The sequence below is a fragment of the Triticum dicoccoides genome, chromosome 1B (genome assembly GCF_002162155.2).
Source record: "Triticum dicoccoides isolate Atlit2015 ecotype Zavitan chromosome 1B, WEW_v2.0, whole genome shotgun sequence".
NCBI lineage: Eukaryota > Viridiplantae > Streptophyta > Magnoliopsida > Poales > Poaceae > Triticum > Triticum dicoccoides.
This window is the reverse complement of record NC_041381.1, coordinates 643,431,759-643,445,453: the sequence shown is the minus strand read 5'-3', so window position 1 is coordinate 643,445,453 and position 13,695 is coordinate 643,431,759. Positions and strand designations below refer to the sequence as shown.

At 52.3% G+C, this 13,695-nt stretch overlaps 3 protein-coding genes across 3 annotated transcripts in view; 2 read left to right on the top strand and 1 right to left on the bottom strand.

Moving 5' to 3' along the window:
* Window positions 1-5,987: 5,987 nt before the first annotated feature.
* LOC119349331 (alcohol dehydrogenase 3) lies at window positions 5,988-8,357 on the top strand. Its single transcript, XM_037617342.1, has 9 exons — window positions 5,988-6,098; window positions 6,193-6,329; window positions 6,448-6,494; window positions 6,859-7,184; window positions 7,286-7,368; window positions 7,457-7,532; window positions 7,670-7,731; window positions 7,820-7,915; window positions 8,027-8,357. The coding sequence occupies exons 1-9, from the start codon at window positions 6,065-6,067 to the stop codon at window positions 8,303-8,305; spliced, it is 1,140 nt and encodes a 379-aa protein (XP_037473239.1). The 5' UTR covers window positions 5,988-6,064; the 3' UTR covers window positions 8,306-8,357.
* Window positions 8,358-9,183: 826 nt separating this feature from the next.
* LOC119350771 (receptor-like protein kinase At3g21340) lies at window positions 9,184-12,660 on the top strand. The gene is made up of 9 exons (XM_037618437.1): window positions 9,184-9,232; window positions 9,505-9,574; window positions 9,810-9,973; window positions 10,070-10,338; window positions 10,432-10,558; window positions 10,891-11,090; window positions 11,211-11,343; window positions 11,508-11,576; window positions 11,676-12,660. Exons 1-9 carry the CDS (start codon window positions 9,184-9,186, stop codon window positions 12,287-12,289), a joined length of 1,695 nt encoding a protein of 564 aa, XP_037474334.1. The 3' UTR covers window positions 12,290-12,660.
* Window positions 12,661-13,012: 352 nt separating this feature from the next.
* Window positions 13,013-13,695, bottom strand: part of LOC119350770 ((R)-specific enoyl-CoA hydratase-like) — a gene marked incomplete at its 5' end in the record, with an annotated part of 1,159 nt that continues 476 nt past the window's right edge. Inside the window, 2 exons of the mRNA XM_037618436.1 lie at window positions 13,013-13,408; window positions 13,502-13,617. Of these exons, the coding sequence (XP_037474333.1) occupies window positions 13,297-13,408; window positions 13,502-13,617 (228 nt within the window). The remainder of the gene's footprint in view (window positions 13,409-13,501; window positions 13,618-13,695) is intronic.

The window sequence follows — 13,695 nt, the reverse complement described above, 5'->3', positions numbered from 1 at the left end:
CCCCAGCTCGCCTTCGTCCGGCGTCGCTTCCGGAATTTGGGGGCGCTCGATGTGACGGCGCCCAAGGTGGTGAAGGAGTTCCTTCAACGTCGCATTGCTCCTCTCCAGCGTCATTCCCGCCGGATGTGGGCCTTTGCGGGGCATGAAGACCGCATGAGGCTCCAGGAGGAAGATCTGGCGCCCGAAGTGCTGAGGACGGTGCTCAGGGTCCTGACTGACGATCCTTCCCCAGGCAGCCTTGGGCACGGGGCTGCCCTCTTGTACCTTTGCTCGGGTAGGGCCGATTTTGTGAAGAAGATGCGTAGCTTTGATGAATGGGGGATGCGCCTAGTCGGCCTCACAGGGCCCCACGAGAACCCAGTTGATGTGGTTGCTCTCCCGGTTGCCCACGGTGGTCCTGCCTCAGGTGATGGAGCTGGGAGACGAGGACCGCCAGGAGCTGAGGGGGTTGTTGTCGAGATGCTGATGCCGCGCGAATCCCCGGGGGTGGCATCCCCTGAAGCCCATCCTGGAGCGGTGGCGGGCAAGGAGTTGCGGCCTGCGGCTCCTGAGGCTGAGGCTCCCGAGGCCCCGGCCGTCCTTCATGAGGCGGCGCCTGGCGGCGTGTCCCAGGCCGATCCCTTTGGCGCCGATCACCTTAACGCCTCCTCCACGCCGCTGACCGACCCTTGTGTCAGGCGCTTAGGCCGGTTCCGCGTAGACTTCGAGGCCCTCCGCAAGAGGAAGGAGGCCTCGGGTGGCAATGATCGCCCCCGCCGCCCATTGAAGTGCAGGAAGTACTTCGCCATCGACGAGTAAGTCCTCTTCTTTCTCAATTCCTTACTTTTCTGTTGCTTCAACTGATCATAGCCTTTCAGGGCCCTTCCCGCCGAGTTGATGGAGACGGTTGGGGAGCCATCCCCTCAAGCTTCACCTTCTCCGCCAATTTTGAGCGCCCCGAGCTCGAGTACCGCCCTTGCCGTGGTGCTGCTTGGAGAAGCAGGACGTACTGCGGAGCATCTTGATCCTCCGCGCCTCGTGCCCCTCCTTCGCGAGCTCTCCTGGGGCACTGCCAGCCTGCCCCGCGCTCCCCCTTTAGTCGTGGACGGTGGCTGGCTGAAGTCGATCTTGAGTTCCTCCTTGGGGGACGAACTAGCGCCGGGCTGGATCCATGGCGGGGCCCGTCCGGCGATTATGGGGGCGCCAGCCCCCAGCCCCCTGCCGAGAGGGGGTGTGCTGCCTCATGGCCCTCCTCATGCGCCAGGGGCGGAGGACAACGCGGAAGACGTGCTTAGGCGCGCTCGGGAGCGCAGCGCCCTTCGTCGAGAGTTCCTTCAGAAGGCGGCGGACGCGGTGAATTAGCTCGGGCGCCTCGCGGCCGAAGGCCTGCGCCTTGCCGATGAGAGGCGCAAGCTGAAGGTGGCCGTCAGCCTTGCGCGCCACCAACGTGATCTTGAAAACGCGAAGGATGAAGCGTCGCTGGTGGCCTCGGGGGAGGCCTGCTCCCAAGCCGTCGAGGAGGCCCCGGAAGCAGACCAACGGCGCAAGGCTGTAGAGGAGCGCGCGTGGGAGCTCCAGGCCTGGAGCAACTCTCTGGAGCGGCAAGTGGAGTTGCGCCAGGCGGCCCTTCTATCGCTGAAGGGGTGACTCGATGACGAGGCAGAGATCCTGAGGAGTGAGGAGGTGCTGGCGTTGGAGGCCGCCGAGCGTAACCTCGACCTCGAGTGGTTGGAGACGAGGGAGCGCCTGGTGACCCAGGCGGAGGACGAAGTTGATGCGAGGGAGGCTCGTGTCCAAGAAGAAGTCGACCGTCGCGTGGAGGGAGCTCGCTTGAATCTTGAGCGGGAGTACGAGAGGAGGTTGGGGCTGATCAGGGCCGAAGTTGAAGGCAGGACCACTGCCCTCAGGGCCAAGCTGACTGAAGTGACGTGGCCTGCGGATTCCTCTGCGGCTGCCCTCGGCGCAGCGCAGGCAGAGCTGGCTTCTTCCTGCGCCGAGCTGCTTCTTCTCCAACAGAGGGTCGACGGCGCCGAGGCCGTTGCGCGGCAGAATGAGGACGAGATCCGTCAGCGACAGACTCTGGAGCATGTGCATGGCCCCATGCTTCGAACACTCAGGGAAAGGGCCAACGCGGCCCTGGGCAACATCTGCGAGGCGGCCGTTGCGGAGCCTCGTGTAATCAACTACGTTGGTAACCTCCGGTTCTTCACAGATGTGGTGACGCAGCTGGAGACCTATTCTGACAGGGCCCACATGCTTGTTGAAGAGAGCAGCCGAGCCCTGCTTGGACGTGCTTTCTCCCGCGTCTTCAGTTATCTTCAGGACAGGGACCCCCATTTCGACTTTGATGTCGCCATCGCGCCGGTGCCCGTAGCCATCCGGGGCGATCTGGCGCAGTGTGTGGAGGACAACATGGACGCCCTTGTTAGGGCCTTCGCCACTAATGACGACGGCGTGGTTGTGGCCGCCGATGAAGGCGGAGTTGTGAACGAGCATGATGCGGATGACGGTGATGACGTGGGTGATGGTGAGGCCAGTGACGCAAGTGATGCCTCCGGAGGTGCTCCCAAAGATGAATTGGGAGGTTTGTTTGATTGATCGCGTGTCACCTCCGCTGTTTACCCTGTGCGGAAAGAGTTCGGGCTCGGCCCTGAAGGTTGTCAGAGCATTTTGGGAGGGGGAGCCCCTCGTGTAAAGGTTTGCAGCTAGTGCACTTGTAGACATAACGCCGCATGTGTGTTGAGCCACCTGTCCCGCGATGGGCTAGCTGACTTGTTTACCTTTGGCCCGGACGGGTCCTGAGCGAGTCTGCGTGGGTCGCAGTGCCTAGAGGGTCTTCTGGGTGAACCCATTGATCCTGCGATGAGAACCTCCTAAGAGGGTGCGGCGACAACGGTCCGGATGGTAGACGTGCCTGGCCCGGCCCGGCTCGCGAGGGGGTCGCGAGGGGAGGTAGCTGACGCTAACTTTGGACGCAAAGCTGAAACCAAAACGTGAGAGATTGCTCGAACGAGACTAAACAGCCCTTCCCCGAACACACGCAAGTCTCAAGCTCAAATCCAACTTAAATTCAAATCGAAGAAACTTGACAACAGAGAAAAAGGTAAAAAGCAAAAAGCCGCGTCCGGCACCTAGTCTAGTCTTCGACATCTTCTCACCAACGCGGAGCTAAGTGCTGCCACTGGGCATGGGCGGGAGCCCCCCGAGGCCCGAGGGCGGCTCTCCGAAGACTCCGGGGCGTGTACAGCCCCACTCATTATTACGTGAGAGTGTCACGGGTGGCGAGCTTCACAGGCACTGGGCCTTCTTCACAGGTACCGGCCTTGCTGCCAGACGAGGGCCCCGCCTTGCGCCACACTCTATCGCTACCGACGGCGGCGGAGACCAAGGACGACGCCGACGGGATAAAGCGGTCGCCAGCGGTTCCCCCGACGACCACGGGTCCTCTGCCGGGGGCAGACCCTGAGGCACCTCCCAGGCAGAGGGCCTACCTCCTGAGAACGCCTTGCTCCGAGCGCCGCGGAGGCGAGCCCGGTTCTCGGCCCCTCTCCTGCAGCCCCCGGTGCCCTCCTCCTGAGGGTAGGAGGCTGCAGCATTGGGGCAGCCATCTGTTGCGGCGACTTGTATCTCCTGCGACCCATGGTTACCATAAGCTTGCTCCTGAGGAATTAGCGGTACCCGATAGTTGCCGCCACCAGCGCGGTTGTCGAGGCTCTCTTGGGATTCCTGAAAGAGCTCAGCTTCTAGCGCCTTCTCGCCCCAGCCTGGCCCGAGGAATGAGCCATGGTCTTCTTCCAACGCGCAATCTTTATCCACCATGTGGGGCACATAGGCTTCTGGGGCCACCGCCCCGAGGGCTTCGCCGTAGTGCCCCATAAGACACGCAGTCCCGCTTGAACCGTTGTCTTGGGGGTGGTAGCGCGGCGGCCCACCGAGGCCGTAGGCTGTAGCGTGCGCTCCCTCGCCGGCCGGAGGTGGAGCCGCCACTGCTTGTCGCCCGGTGCTGACGGCCAGGTTGGCGTTGGGGAGGCCTTGGAATCCGCTCTGAGTTGAGCGGACACGTATGGGGCCACCATACGGCCCGCACTAGATCTGGGGTGGCAGCTGGACGGAGAAGGGATGAGCTCTCGAGGCGGCGGAGCCCAGGAGCTCGGCCACTCGCTCTAGCAGCACGTCGTGGCCGCCCTCCAGCAGCCTGCACCGTAGCAGTTCTCGGGCTACTGTGAGCGCGGCCCTTGAGTTCGCCTGCTCCCGTCGGGTGTGCGGCGTTGTGGCCGCGGCGTGGCTTGAGGCCCTCGCTGCTGACCGCACCTGCCGCGGCGTGAGGGCAGGCGGCGCTTGGCCGCGTCGCCCGTGCCCCACAGCGCCCTGCGGAGCGCGAACTGCCTGGGATACAAGGTTGAGGTCGCCCTAGGCGGGCAGCATGGCGTGGGTGGGCCACGTCGCGCAGCGATCGGCGTTGGCCGTCGGGTCGTCGGACATGAGAACGACGAAGCGATGGGGCGCGAGGCGGTGGAAGAAGGATTTCGGCCACCCCTACCTGGCGCGTCAAATGTCGGATTTCGGGTACCGGCAGACCATTGAGGTTCGAACTCTGGGGTGCACGCGAAGATCTCTCCCCTACTGACTCACGTCTCGAAGCCTCGCTCGGAATCTAGACTACACGATGAACAACACAAGGGACGCAAGGTTTATACTAGTTCGGGCCACCGTTGTGGTGTAATACCCTACTCTAGTTTGTGGTGTGGTGGATTGCCTCGGAGGCTGATGATGAACAATATAAGAGAAGAACAGCCTCGCAAGGGGTGTTCTTGCGGTGGTGTTATCCCTTTGGAGGGGTTGATTCCAGCTGCCTCTATACTATGGTGGCTAGCCCTATATATAGAGTGAGAGGCCCTGGTCCTCTTCCCAAATATTGAGCGGGAAGGGCGCCAACAATTGGCCATTTTGAAGGGGAACATCTAGTACACTTATCCTGAGTAAAGTTGATCCTCGCCTGCCAAAGACTCTGATGAAGACGCCGTCTTGGGCTCCACGGTGACCTCCATCCTGCCGCTCTGCTGGTCTTGGTCTTGTTGCACCGAAATGGTAGCCTTTGGCTGATATCTTGGCCTATGCTTGCTCCCTTTGCACCAAAGGGGAAACAAGGACACTGCGCAGGCCGGCGCCCGCCTGCCCTCGATCGTCATGGCTTGCGTCACGGGCACCTCGCGAGGTACCCCTACCTTGATCTCTCCGCCTCCTCGCGAGCCAGCCTGACGAGGCTGTTCCTGAGGAAGCTTCCTGTCATCCGCCCCGCGAGGCTTGGCCCCTCGCGAGGGTATTGAGCTTGAGTTAATGAAGATGGGCCGCACTGGGCCATTGCTTGAGCCACGCCGCAGGCCGCAGGCAGGCAAGTCTGGGGACCCCCGTTCCCAGAACGCCGACAGCCATGTTCGTGTTCTGCACGTTCCCATCTCCCAACAGTTTGCCGATATCATGACCAAAGGCTTGCCTACGACGTCTTTCGAGGAATTCCGATCCAGTCTCTGCGTCAACAACGGTGTCGCTTCGACTGCGGGGGGTGTTGAGATATGTATTTAGCACATGTAGTGTTGTACTCCAAGTCTCCTCCTTGTGTATAGTTGAGGATATGACTTGCCCTATGTACTATATATACAGGGCAAAACGAGGACGACCCGAGCTGTTGTTTTCGTGGTTGGTTTTCTCAGTCGCCCTGGTTTTGGTCACCAAGTCAGCCCTCTCCGGCCTCAGCGCTGGTTTTTTACTCCTCCTCGCCTACCGTCGACCTGTAGCCCATTGATCACGTCACAACGTTTTCCACATACCAGATACCACACGGGGCCAATTTCGAAACCAGCGGACACGCGCGCAGAGCCGCAGACAGCCGGACACCTTCTTCTTCTTTCCCCGCTTGCACTCCAAGCCTCACCTTAATTACCCGCCGATTCCTCCAGCGCCAGCAGTATATATACAGGTCTCAGCCCGGCCTTCGTTCCTCACCAAAATCTACTAGCAACGAACTGCAAAGCAGAAACAGCGACAGAGATCCATCTTTGTGTCTCTTCTTCAACTAGCGACAGGGATGGCGACTGCCGGGAAGGTGATCAAGTGCAAAGGTTTGTTTCTGGGGTAGCATGCAGTTGGTTTCATCTGATTTTTGGTCGATCTTTTGTGGACGGATGGAGATCTGAATTGTGCGCTTGGTTGCAGCGGCGGTGGCATGGGAGGCCGGGAAGCCGCTGTCGATCGAGGAGGTGGAGGTGGCGCCGCCGCAGGCCATGGAGGTGCGCGTCAAGATCCTCTACACCGCCCTTTGCCACACCGACGTCTACTTCTGGGAAGCCAAGGTATCCACACATACAATTACTGTATACGTATCTCACGGTTTTGTGTTTTCCTGTTGGGTAAATTGTTGTGATGCATCAGTGGGGCAGTGGCTAATTAAATTTTCTTGGATTTGTGCAGGGTCAAACTCCGGTTTTCCCTAGGATCTTGGGCCATGAAGCTGGAGGGTATATATTCATCCTCTCTTTCTTGTCTTATTATGTTTCAGTTTTGTTGCTTGGAGGAATCTTGAATCCTAAATCATACGTAGTTTATTCTCTCTGGCTTCTAATTGTAGTCATCCTGAGTACTGATCTCTGTCAGTGGTATTAGATTCATACCCTACATAAAGCAAGTGACCATATTTTATTACCAATGGGATTAAACATACTATGAAGCATCATGGGAAACGTCATCCATGACACAAGTTCACATCATAAACTGCTCTTTACAATCATATAGTTTTGGACCAGTTAATCTCCTCAGCATGTTTGCTCTTCATAGATTATCCTTTTTGGCACCTCTTTTCACCAAATAGCTTCTTTGCCGCAGCATCGTCGAGAGCGTCGGAGAGGGCGTGACCGAGCTTGTGCCAGGTGACCATGTCCTCCCAGTGTTCACCGGCGAGTGCAAGGACTGTGCCCACTGCAAGTCAGAGGAGAGCAACCTTTGTGATCTCCTCAGGATCAACGTGGATCGTGGCGTGATGATCGGCCATGGGCAGTCTCGCTTCACCATCAACGGGAAGCCGATTTTCCACTTCGTCGGGACCTCCACCTTCAGCGAGTACACCGTCATCCATGTTGGTTGCCTCGCGAAGATCAACCCCGAGGCGCCCCTCGACAAAGTTTGTGTTCTCAGCTGTGGCATCTCTACTGGTAAGACTGATATAATAGCTCGTCACATGCCATTGTTTCCAAATCAAGCACAATGGTTTAGGATGCCTCGATTAGTTGCTGAGTTGTCGTTTTCTCTTCAGGACTTGGCGCCACGCTCAATGTCGCAAAACCAAAGAAGGGTTCCACGGTGGCAATTTTCGGTCTTGGAGCTGTAGGACTTGCTGTGAGTTTTTCTTCCACGCCATATTTTTTCAGGCTGAAGAGAATTATGTGCACCATAAATAATGACTGTATGCTTTTGACATGGACAGGCCATGGAAGGGGCTAGGATGGCTGGGGCATCAAGGATCATTGGTGTGGATTTGAACCCTGCAAAATACGAACAAGGTACAATAGTCTGAAAACAAGGATGTCTTGGCAAATGTTTTTGGATTGATAGAACACTGAACCTAACAACATGTTGGCAAATGTTTTTGGATTGATAGAACACTGAACCTAACAACATGTACTACATTATTTTTTAGCTAAGAAATTTGGATGCACAGACTTTGTGAACCCAAAGGACCACACTAAGCCCGTGCAAGAGGTCTGTTGTTCATGTCCCTCAGTAAAGATTTTTCCCTTAGTTCAATCTTCAGATATGATAAAACTCACTGTTCAATGATGCTCTCCAGGTGCTTGTCGAGATGACCAATGGTGGAGTCGACCGGGCGGTCGAGTGCACTGGCCACATCGACGCCATGATCGCCGCCTTCGAATGCGTCCATGATGTACGTAACCCGCACTATACCTACTATAAATAATCTGCACTCCAACGATAATTAATCGCAGGTTCTGCTTTAGAAGAGTTTAGACTGAATGTTGCAATCTGGTGGATGCAGGGATGGGGTGTGGCCGTGCTGGTGGGCGTGCCGCACAAGGAGGCAGTGTTCAAGACCTACCCAATGAACTTCCTCAACGAGAGGACCCTCAAAGGCACCTTCTTCGGCAACTACAAGCCGCGCACCGACCTCCCAGAAGTGGTCGAGATGTACATGAGGAAGGAGCTGGAGCTGGAGAAGTTCATCACACACAGCGTGCCCTTCTCGCAGATCAACACGGCGTTCGACCTCATGCTCAAGGGGGAGGGCCTGCGCTGCATCATGAGGATGGACCAGTAGATCGCCGCCTCTTATCATTCATCAATGTGTCTCGCTGTTTTCAGATTTGGTGCTTGAGAAGCAAAAGACAAAGAAAACGAAAAGTTAGAAATCTCCCCTTGGATAATAATTTTCTAGTCACGAGATGTGTTCATCTCCATGGTCTCAGAGTGAACTAGTGGGTCTTTGTTTTGTGTTTGGTCTCAGTGTGTCGTCGGCAGCTTTCAGTTAGCATGTAAATTACTATCATTGTGCACAATAGTAATTAATATCTTGCAGCATCTGTCTTAATGTTGGGAGCGTCTATGACACGGGTGCCTGGAATTTGTTGTTGTTCCAGTCACCCTTTTTTTTGTGCAGTACGACTTGCTTTCGACGGTGAGAAAACATGACTGATTATTTTAGACCGATTTTCACCTACCTGGAAAAGCAACAGCCAAAGGGAGAGAAGGCCAGCCAGGCTCACATGCTATATAGTGCTACCATGGATTATCTCCACATAGAGGATGGAAAATAAGCTATTGGTTAATGGTTAACAGTTATTTGTTTTGCCCTTGGTCTTGCATAGAGAAGATTATCCTAGCATGTTTGTTTGGTGCTGGTAAAAAAGGCTGGGTTTCAATATGGACTCTATTCACAAATGTAAGGTCTTTTTGGATTTCAATATGGACTACATATGGACTGAAATGAGCGAACAAACACACTAAAATATGCCTATATACATTCGAATTATAAGAAAGCAAAATACATCTTACATTAGCGTACAGAGGGAGTAGTACTGTACTGACTTTGTTGGTGACAGAATTAACAGAGATATATTGGAGTATATTACATGACTACATGAAACTGCTCCACTGGGCTATTTATATCGTGCAGAAACCTGTCCTCAAGTGGCACCGATGGTGATATATCGGCTTCGTTTGCAGATATCAAGGCTGTCAAATACTTGTGAGGAGGAGTTCTTGGTCTATTTTGGCCGCATTTATAGTTTTTTCTGGAGAAGATTTATGTGTAGTTTTCCTGTTCTTGAATAAAGGTGGTTTCAGAGTTTTATTTTCATATGTTTCAGGTATCTGTCAAACAATAACTTGACAGGCTCAATTCCAGATGCCCTTTCGCAGTTGACTTCATTGACTGTTCTGTAAGTTGAGCAAGTTTTGTAAAATTTTGATCCTTTCCCACAAATTACTTTTGAGTCATGCTAATATTATTTTGTACAGCCAACCAGCTCAGTGGATCAATTCCCTCTGGACTTCTCAAAAGAGTTCAAGATGGCTCCCTGATTCTAAGGTAAGTTCGCCCCTTTCTGCATAGCTCATGTGTAGTACTCCCTCCGTTCCTAAATATAAGCCTTTTTAGAGATTTCAATATGGACTACATACGAAGAAAAACAAGTGAATCTACACTATAAATTACGTCTATATACATTTGTATGTAGTCTTTATTGAAATCTCTAAAAAATCTTATATTTAGAAATGGAAGGAGTAGTTGATAAATTTCACCAAACATGTTGATTTCTCGCTAGATATGACAACAATCCAAACCTGTGCGCCAACGGCAATTCATGCCAGCCTGCTAAAACTACAAGGAGCAACATGTTGGTCATTTACATTGTGGTTCCTGTGGCTGTGATTCTGGTGATAGCATTGGTGGTACTACTTTTTTGTTTTGTAAGACGGAAAAAGCCAGGTGAGGCTTTGGCATGAGCACGCCAATTCTCTGGTTTTTCCACAATGAGTGAACATAGCTAACACCTAACAGACGTGACATCCCTTTTCTATGAAGGATCAGTGAGCAACTCCGTGAAGCCGCAAAATGAGATGGCGACGAGCTATGCAATAGTAAACAATGTCTGTGGGGATGGTTCGTTGCGACTCAAGAGTCGCCGGTTCACATACAAGGAGCTTCAGATGATAACAAACAACTTCCAGCGAGTGCTTGGTCGGGGAGGGTTTGGGTACGTCTACGACGGCTTCTTGGAGGACGGCACCCAGGTAGCAGTGAAGTTGCGGTCGCATTCTTCCAATCAAGGAGTCAAGGAGTTCCTCGCAGAGGTAGATTCTTTTTCAGTCACTTGATGTTCAAGGGCACAAATGTGTGTTGTGAAATTAAGGACTGAAATTTGATAAGTTATGAACATTGTGCAGGCTAAAATTTTGTCTCGGATTCATCACAAGAATCTTGTCTCCATGATAGGCTACTGCAAGGATGGGGAGTACATGGCACTCGTCTATGAGTACACGTCTGAAGGAACACTGCAAGAGCACATTGAAGGTATGCAAGTTGTGTAGCACTATAGCTTCAGATTGTTCAGTGTTTCTTTACAGAAAACATTAGCTCTAGACTTCAGCTCCTACAAGGTGATATATTGTTACTTGAGCACTTCGAACTGAAAAATAAAAGAGTTGATATCCATGTTCCAGTGTCAACTTACTTGCGGGAAGCAACCGCAATGGAGCCTGTTTGACTTGGCCACAGAGACTCCAAATTGCGCTTGAATAAGCAGAAGGTACATATGTGAATGCAGATTATATTACTATACTAGCTTGCTATTGGATGTTTATAGCATTCTCAATAACAGCACTGGTGGATCTGGTGATATGCAGGACTGGAGTACCTACACAAGGGGTGCTACCCACCCCTAATCCATAGAGACGTGAAGGTAACCAACATCCTATTGAACGCACAGATGGAAGCTAGGATTTCTGACTTTGGCTTGTCCAAGGCCTTCAGCAATGACAATGAAACCCACGTGTCCACGAACACGCTCGTTGGCACACCCGGATATGTTGATCCAGAGTACCAGGCAACGATGCAGCCAACAGCAAAGAGGTGGATTCTTTTTCACTGCACTTGATGTTCAAGGGCATAAATGTGTGTCATGAAATTAAGGAGTGAAATTTGATAAGTTATGAACATCGTGCAGGCTCAAAATTTGTCCCGGATTCATCACAAGAATCTGGTCTCCATGATAGGCTACGGCAAGGATGGGGAGTACATGTACATGCCACTCATCTATGAGTACATGTCTGAAGGAACACTGCAAGAGCACATTGAAGGTCTGCGAGTTGTGTAGCATTATAGCTTCAGACTGTTCAGTGTTTCTTCAGAGAAAACATTAGCTCTAGACTTGAATTCCTACGAGGCGATATATTATTACTTGAGCACTTCGAACTGAAAAAAATCAGTTGTTATTCACGTTCCAGTGCCAATCTACTTGCAGGAAGTAACCGCAATGGAGCATGTTTGACTTGGACACAGAGACTCCGCATCGCACTTGAATCTGCACAAGGTACGTATGTGGATCCAGATTATATTACTAGTTTGCTATTGATGTTTAGTGTTCTCACTTCTCAAGAACCTAAGCACTGGCTGGTCTGGTGATGTCCAGGGCTAGAGTACCTACACAAGGGATGCTACCCGCCCCTCATCCACATAGACGTGAAGGCAACCAACATCCTATTGAACGCAAAGATGGAGGCTAGGATTGCTGACTTTGGCTTGTCCAAGGCCTTCAGCAATGACAATGAAACCCACGTATCCATGAACATATTTGTTGGCACACCCGGATATGTTGATCCAGAGTACCAGGCGACGATGCAGCCAACAGCAAAGAGTGACGTGTATAGCTTTGGTGTCGTACTGCTGGAGCTAGTTACAGGAAAGCCGGCTATCCTACAGGTTGCGGTGCCCGTCAACATAATCCAGTGGGTGCGCCAGCGACTAGCGCGGGCCAACATTGAGGGTGTGGTGGACGAACGCATGCGTGGTGGTTACGATGTCAACGGGGTGTGGAAGGTTGCGGACATCGCACTCAAGTGCACTGCACAAGCCTCGGTGCAGCGTCCCACCATGACCGACGTGGTGGCACAATTGCAGGAATGTGTCGAGCTAGAGAATGGGCGTGTTGGAGGCAACACAAACAACGGCTTCCACATCGGTAGCAGCGGTGATGACCCGAACTTGAGTTATGATGCCTACACCACTGGTACTGCTGAACGTTGATAGTTCTATGCCTCATTGCCAGTCAGTCCTAAAGGCGGTCATCAATTCTATTGTTTTTCCTCCTTGAAATGGTATGTATGTGATTTTGAAATATTTTGAGTTTTCAGAAGTGAGTCCAGATGTAAAAATTGTCCATTAGACATCTGAAGTGTGCTGTTTAAAGTTTAAATTTTTTGAAGGAATACCGCGGGGTTGATGCTTACTGTTTGCTCTCCTTTTGCTCAGTACAACTTGCTTCTGCTCAGTTTTGGAGGGAAAGAGGGAACACATCTTCTCAGGTTACAGCCAATATGGGATCACTGTCTTTGCTACTCCCGCACATTATCCTCCGCCTTACTTCTCACGTTCAATTGTTCCTTCTCCCACTTTCCTGAAACCTACCCAGAGCACAATATGAGAGTGAGAACCACGTCCAGTTCTCAGTTTGGCTAAGAGTTGAAATTGTTGGAGTCGGTCTCTAATGAAGAATCAATCCAATGAAAATTCAAACAAACATGATACAAGCACATTACAAGGTTCACTGAAGTACTGAACATGGCTAGTGGTTCAAGTTATTCTGTTGAAATTCTTCAGTTCCTAGAAGATTTAAGTTTAAATGTAAAAGATTCAGATTTGTTATTTTGTGAACTAAGCAGACCGAGTTATTTCCTTTCTTCCTCTCTTCACAACAGAGCAGCGGCAGAAATAGTATGGAGCAGCAGCGAGAAATAGTATGGAGCAGACTGAAGTGATCCACTGAATATGCCTAGTGGTTCAAATTATTCTGTTGAAATTCTTCAGTTCCTACCACAGTCAGCATGAACACCCAACCAATTGAATGTTCAGAAAACTGAAGTGATCTACTACTCTTTGCTCATGCTGTTAATCATAACAGGAAGGCTGCAACGAAGTATTACCAACAAAGCTGCAATCTCATGTCCCCTAGGCCCGGAGCTTATGCGAAGGCGACATGTTTCGTCATGAGATAAAATTCGTCCTATTCCAAATGGTTCTAATGAACATACTTGTCACTCGATTGCCTCCGCGCTGAGCTGCAGTGTCGGCAGAAAAGCCATGGCCTCGCCATCGATGGCGAGAGTCTCCTCATCGTCCATGAAGCACTTGGTGGCGAACTTGACGCTGCACAGCAGATGTAGCATTACTATTAGTTGTCAGCAAGCGCAATGCTAGAAAGAAGAGGAGATAAAAAATGGCGCTAGGTGGTAGTAGTACATGTGCCTTGCGCCGGTGGCCTTGATGTGGAGCGCCTGCACCTGCGCGACCACCTCGTCTCCGACGTGCACCGGCGCCGCGAACTTGAGGGACTGGCTCGCGTACACGGCTCCAGGCTGCACGAACACGAAGAAGCAGCCGTCAGATCAGGGCGGGATCCCGTCGACCATGCGCCATGCCCGCCACCCGTTCGG

Coding starts and splice junctions, on each gene's coding strand:
- LOC119349331 (XM_037617342.1), top strand. CDS start 6,065: ATGGCGACTGCCGGGAAGGTGATCAAGTGCAAAG. Junction 7,369..7,456: donor TTGGAGCTGTAGGACTTGCT/GTGAGTTTTTCT, acceptor TGACATGGACAG/GCCATGGAAGGGGCTAGGAT. Junction 7,533..7,669: donor CCCTGCAAAATACGAACAAG/GTACAATAGTCT, acceptor ATTATTTTTTAG/CTAAGAAATTTGGATGCACA.
- LOC119350771 (XM_037618437.1), top strand. CDS start 9,184: ATGGTGATATATCGGCTTCGTTTGCAGATATCAAGGCTGTCAAATACT. Junction 10,339..10,431: donor TCAAGGAGTTCCTCGCAGAG/GTAGATTCTTTT, acceptor AACATTGTGCAG/GCTAAAATTTTGTCTCGGAT. Junction 11,091..11,210: donor ATGTTGATCCAGAGTACCAG/GCAACGATGCAG, acceptor AACATCGTGCAG/GCTCAAAATTTGTCCCGGAT.